The sequence below is a fragment of the Lipotes vexillifer genome, unplaced genomic scaffold (assembly GCF_000442215.2).
Source record: "Lipotes vexillifer unplaced genomic scaffold, Lipotes_vexillifer_v1.1 scaffold534, whole genome shotgun sequence".
NCBI lineage: Eukaryota > Metazoa > Chordata > Mammalia > Artiodactyla > Lipotidae > Lipotes > Lipotes vexillifer.
Genome location: NW_006787833.1, coordinates 3,817,889 through 3,824,563, shown reverse-complemented (window position 1 = coordinate 3,824,563; position 6,675 = coordinate 3,817,889). Strand labels below are relative to the sequence as shown.

The window sequence follows — 6,675 nt, the reverse complement described above, 5'->3', positions numbered from 1 at the left end:
TTATTACCATTGTTTATAACATAATGTATTTAATTGTTAAAAAACATTTAACTTTTAACCATGGCTATGCTTAACAGCTGACTCCAAAATTCTTAAAAATAGAGCAGTGGGCTCTTGTAGGTCAGAATGGACTGGTCTGGCTCAAGCATGCCACTGGAACGGTTTCCACCACTCTCCAGGTCACACCTTCTGCACTTGCAAAGACTGACTCAACTCCAGTGTCAATTTTCTAGGGCACAGACTCTGGCCTGGATGAGGTCAGCTACCAGCCCACGGTGTGACCACACAAAAGCAGGCCTGTGAATATGGCTGGATCCAAATGGAGCCTGCATTTTCTATTTAGGAAATTTGTAGAAACACCACTGTGAGTGGGCAGGCACCCTGAGAGGCCCCGTAACAGTGCTGCAGACAATGACACAGCTTCCTCCCCCATCCTGTTTATCAGGACTTGGTGCAAACCGACGTTCTGACTCATCTGCCCCCTGAGATTCCAAAATAATATATTAGATCGGTGGTTCTCAAAGTGTGGTCCCTGGATCCACAGCAAACGCCTCACTTGGGAACTTGTTCAAAAAGCAAATTCTTGGGCTCCTCCACAGACCTTTTCTGGGGGATGGAGACCCCCAGACCACGTTTCAAAAACTCCTCTGGGTTATTCAGGGGCATGTTGAAGACGGAGGGCTACTGTATGTGATTTAAAAAAAAATTTTTTTTTTTCGTTTGTATTTGGCCACACTGCTTGGCTTGCAGGATCTTAGTTCCATGACCAGGGGTTGAACCCTGGCCCTAGCAGTGAAAGTGCTGAGTCCTAACCACTGGACCACCAGGGTACTCCCTATATGAGATTGTATAGCTTTCAAAAAAGAAGTTACATTCTATCCTTTAGGACAGCAACAAAACAAACCCAGATGGTCCTGAGTAAATTTGGTATTTCCTCCATTCTCCAGAAATGGCAGATACTCTCTTAGGATGTGTTACTTCAACAGAAAAATAATCTCATCAATCATATATATATTGATTTTCACTATTTCTTCTTTTAATTCCTGTGAATACTTTAAATAGCCCCATACATGCTACTAAATTGTATTTATCTTTTATAATTTAACTTTTAGCTGGTAACATCCTCAAGGGTGGGGATTATGTATTGTATTTGGTTTAAGCCACAGAACTTAATATACAGAGCTCATAGAAGACATTTAAATAATGATTGAATAAGTATGAAGGTTGAAAACAATTCTCTTTTTTTTGTCTGATCCTTTGTTTTCTTTTACTGGCGTTATTTAAAATTTATCATACATAATTTCTAAAGTAGTAGTGCTGAAATTTTATAAAGAATTTCAATAATAATGAAATAAAAGAGAAAATGACTGTTCTCTGGATTTGTTTCCAAATTATGGAATTTGTACAATTATAGTATAAAGAAGAAAAATCACCAGGGGTTCCATTGACAGGTAACAATCTGATATTTGGATATGTTTCCTTCCAATCATTTTTCTAGGTTTATATGCTTTTCTTACCAGATAGAGACTATATGCTATTTTTCTAGTTTTGTTATCCTACTTTTTTTTATTAAACATTATGTCATGAGCATTCTCATATCACTGAATTTTTTTTGAACATATTATTCAATTGTACGTCTGAACTATGACTTATCTAACTATTCCCCCATTTATGACATGTGGATTGTTTCCAACATATCCCTTTTTACATAACTGTTGTGATGGAAGGGGTTGCATATTTGAAAAACGAATACGAGTCCTTAGAATCAGGATTGAGTGTTTCTAAGCTCACCTGGTCATCTTTTTTCCCCTGTTATATTGAAAAGCTTCCTTATCAGTTTGCTTGTTCAAGCACACATCTCTCCTATTCTTCCATTTCAGGCCCTTATCAGGATTTAAAGCTCATGTTTACATAAACATCAAAATCAATGAACGTCTGAAATTTAAAAGGAGCCTTTCTACAGTAGTGACTATCTTCCCTGGTTTACACGAATTATCTCCCATCCGGCCAGCTGTTCCTTCTTCTCTGTAAACTTCCATTACTGTTACAATCACCTGCGTCAACTTTTCAGGTTTTTGTGTCATAGTTTCTAAATCCTAAATCAGGAAAAAGCTAATAAATTATTATTTGCTTATTGAATTATAGGTGACTCAGGAAACAGAAATCCATGTAAGAATGTTACCATGTTTATTAGTTGAAGGAGTATTTTTTTGTTGTTTTTTTTTTTGTAAAAGCTTTCAAAAGCCCTAAAAATTAGCAAAGCATCTTAGCTCAAAGAGTGAATTAACTTCCTATGTTAATTTATTTCTGGCAAAAGTCAGATATCTCTCAGATGAAATATAACCCAACGCACACGTATACAATAAAAATACTTTGTAAATCGAAACAAACCTCTTTTATTTTGCTAAACCATGTCATCCATTATGAACCGACTGAACTGAATAATATTTCTTTCCTTTTTGGGTGGGGAAAAGTAATGTGTCAAATACTGTTCAGTAATGACTGAATTAGAAATTTAAAAACAGCTTCAATGGCATAGAACCAAAAATAAATGCATTGTAAACAGTTTTTAGGTCTTTTTAAAAAATAAATATATTTATTTATTTGTTTATTTTTGGCTGCGTTGGGTCTTAGCTGCTGTGCGTGGGTTTTCTCTAGCTGCTGTGAGCGGGGGCTACTCTTCATTGCGGTGCGCAGGCTTCTCATTGCAGTGGCTTCTCTTGTTGAGGAGCACAGGCTCTAGGCCCGTGGGCTTCAGTAGTTGTGCCTCATGGGCTCTAGAGCACAGACTCAGTAGTTTTGGCACACAGGGTTTGTTGCTCTGCAGCATGTGTGATTTTCCCGGACCAGGGCTTGAACTGGTGTCCCCTGCACTGGCAGGCGGATTCTTAACCACGGCGCCACCAGGGAAGCCCCAGTTTTTAGGTCTTTTAAAAATTAAAATCTCTGATATAATTTTTTCACCAATTTAATATTGCTTCTTGGGTTGGACTTAAAAAATGAAAATCTCTGATTACATCTCCAATCATCTCACTGAAAATCTTGATTGCTGAACACGTGAACAAAGAGATTATCTCGGTTTCCTGGGGTAAATGTTCAATTATCACCAGGATATGTAAGCAATCTAGAACTCAGGGAGGAGAGACAACTCTACTTCTGAAATGACTTAAATGGATGTAATTGCCTAAGTTTACTGGAAGTTTCACAGGCTAGCAATGAACACTATACTTTTGAGCTAGTATTATTGTCCAGTGTTTTCTCACTCCAGCACATTGATTTTGGCAAGCAGGTAACTTCAGGAACTCCGACGTGAACTTCTTGTATAATAAGTAAAGATCTGGCGTTAATGAACATAATTGAGGTGTTTTGCTAAGAAGCTTTTGCACCTGACCTAGCAGGTACAAGTGGGTATAATAACTTTTTTCTCCTTTTAAAATTGAAGTATATTTGACATAGGTATATAACTTATTAAACAATGCAGCATCGATTTAGAAGACTCGTGTTTCAGCCCACGTTTGTTCACGTATCCATGGATGGGAAACTACAAGCGCGCTGCCGGAGGGCGCCGCCAGGGGCGCTAACCCTCAGCGGCTTCGTCAACAACAGGCGCCCTGGGGCGCTCTTTCCTGTCGCTCACCTCAGCTTCCGCCGGAAGCTGCTCTGTCAGTTGTTGCCCTTCGGTATTTGGGCTCGCTATGTGTAGTGGGTTCGCGGCGGCTGGCTGGATGAAAAGGCTTGGTCCGGGGAGCCGGAGAGAGAAGAAAACTCGAGCTTCAACCCGGGCAGCGAGATGGACGTCCTGAAATCGGAGATCCTCCGGAAGCGGCAGCTGGTGGAGGACAGGAACCTGTTGGTGGTGAGGATCCTTGGGGTCGTGGGGCGTTGGCGACGGAGGAGCTGAGCGTTTGCGTGGGGGAGGGGAGTCTGGGGGAGGGGAACGGTACTGAAAGGGTCCTTGCCGGATGGGATTTAGCCGGAGCCCCGCCGCTAGCCCGGAGCGGCTCCCTCTAGACCGCTATGCCCTTGGCAATCACTTGGGAGCCTTTGGGATGGAGGTGTGGGAATTGCAGGAAAACCCGAGATTTTGGCGATTTCCCCTACCCGCCGCCCCACCTGTCCCTTATCCCCGTTCCCATCTGCCGGTATTCTTCGGACGTGCCCCAGTTTTTCTGGCCGTTCACTTCTGTCGTTTTAGGAAGGGTTTGTGTTTTATGTGTACTTCCTGTTTTGTCACACAGGATATTACAAAGATGTGGTCCAGGACCAAGACTTAATAAAGTTAATAATTTTATTACTTCATCAAGGACGTAGTTAAGTGAAACTGCCCAGGGCCCCTCCCCATTAGTGCTGAGCGTTGAAGAATCAGTGACAGCTGGTAGTTTAGTGCCATTGTCTTGATTCTTGTGAAGCATTGGTTTTCACCCTTCGTATAAATGGGAACAGAGTGAACAGGCAAATAATACCTTAGTACTGAAAATAGTTCTGACCTCACGGACCCTCTCAAAGAGTCTCAAGGACTCCAGGGGTCTTGTGGACCACATTTTGAGAACAGTCTGACTTAGGTCTTTGGATGTAGTGTACGATTGATGTTTATGATGTAGTGCAAGTAAGTTGGGATTGTTAGCTTGGCAGATGGCGGCTTTCATAATCATTGAAACTTTAAAAACAGTTAACCAAGTGGAGCTAATTAAATAGAATGTTATTGAGCAAATGCGCGGGGAGCTGGGGAGAGAGCTTGTCCATAGTTGTAACTTGATATTTTCACCTGTAACTTAGGGGCCTTTTTCTTTTGATGAGTGGTTTCGGAGTATTTGAAAAAGCTAATTTAGATGTTGAAATACATAGTGGGTGTTAGAGCCAGGTGTTAAAATTTAAAGTGCTTTAGAGGGAGAATTGAATCACGAAAACTCTTAGGGCTTACAGTGCTGTTTGCATAATCAGGTTCTTTGTCATGGAAATAGACCAGCCTTTAAAAACGATCAATTACAAAAACACTGATTCTACATAATTGTTCTTTATTTATCATCACATATAAACTGTTTTTCTGGGATGTCTTTCATTTTGTAATTTGATAGTTGATTTAGTTACTCAGATAACCCTGGCCAGAAGGTAATATTGATTTCCCAATTAATACCAGCAAAGGAAATACATGAAATGGGGATTAAAATACTGAAAGTCATAGTTCTGGTAATATTAATAGTAATCTGCAAAGCATTATGCAGAATGCTTCATATCTCATACCGCATATAATTTGTACAGCAGTCCCATAAAATTACTGCTACTCCCATTTATAGATGAGGAAATTGAAGCTAAAAGAAGTTTGATTTACAGAATCGCACAGCTAGCAAGAGATAGAGCCTGAATTTGAATCCATCTCTCCCACTCTAAAGCTTGCTCTCTTCACCACTACAGACAGGCTGTTTATCTCCACCCTGGGAACATAGAACTAGTTTTGATAGGGTTGATCTAAGAATTAAATTACTTAAAATTAAATTAACATATGTGAAAAGCACCCTAGTATGCTTTCTCATTTGAGCTTTACAGCAGCTCTGCTTGGTGCATAGGGCAGTCAGGATGCTCTTTCCACGGATGACGAAGCCATCTTTTTTTCACTGCGCTAGCCACAGTAAGAAATAAATCTGTATTTTCATCAGATACATATGAAAAAAGTTTCCTGCAACATTTCTTGTCTTAACTACATGTGATTCTATCATATGTTTCACTGTTTTAATCCATCCTGTTTCATTTTTAAAAACAATTCTGGTTGGGGGGGGTCAGTTAATCCTTTTTATTACCCTTTTCTGTAGCTGGGGAGCGCCTGTTTCTGTTGTATTGTTTTTCCAGAAGCGCCACCTCCTCTTTGGTCATTTTGAGTGATGTCCCAGCGTTTTTTTTTTTTTAAGCTTTATTGAACTGTAGTTGATTTGCAATGTAGTGTTTAATTTCTGCTGTGATTTCTACAGCAAAGTGATTCAGTTATACATATATATTCTTTTTCGTTATGGTTTATCACAGGGTGTTGAATATAGTTCCCTGTGCTATACAGTAGGACCTTGTTGTTTATCCATCCTATAGATAGCATGGTGTCCCAGCTTTTTATTGTTAGTCTGAGAGTTGGATAGTAAACACTCAGCTTGTGAGAGCCCCTTTGTTAACCTCCCGTCACCTGTGCTAAGTGCTCTACGTGATGTAACTGCTTGGAGGTAAGTGCGGTATCTGTATTGCTAGAATGCCAGCGCTTTGGCGCCCCGGTGTTGGTGAGTCTTCATTGAACTGCAAAGCCTCATTTATGTGGAAAGCCAGGCTACTGCAGGACTCAGTGGGGCTTAATTAGCAGTTTTATTAGTTGCAGTTTTGAGCATGGACTTTGTGTAGAATTTTAGCTTTGTTTTTTTTCTCCAAAAGTTTTTGAATATTTCCTATATTCAAGACACTACACTGTGTGCCACAGGATTTTTTTTTAAAGTAATGCTTGATCCTTTTCTTTAAGGAACCTACTTTCAGTTTTACAGAGAAAAGAGAAGCCATCAGGCAAGAAATTCCTCACCTTTCCCCTGTTAAAGTGGATGAGATATTGGCTGTATTTTGGGTCAAACCTTCCACTTACATGTTGGAGCCCAGCTCTCATCTTTTGTAGCATCATCAGAATCTGAATAGCACTTGTCTCCTTTCTTT

The 6,675-nt window shown here is 40.1% G+C and overlaps 1 protein-coding gene across 1 annotated transcript in view; it reads left to right on the top strand.

Annotated features, from left to right (window-relative positions):
- The first annotated feature begins 3,640 nt into the window (after nt 1-3,640).
- The window catches only part of PRPF18 (pre-mRNA processing factor 18), a 48,415-nt gene continuing 45,380 nt past the window's right edge, over nt 3,641-6,675 (top strand). The window contains exon 1 of the mRNA XM_007460895.1: nt 3,641-3,856. Within this exon, the coding sequence (XP_007460957.1) occupies nt 3,791-3,856 (66 nt within the window). The 5' untranslated portion in view covers nt 3,641-3,790. The remainder of the gene's footprint in view (nt 3,857-6,675) is intronic.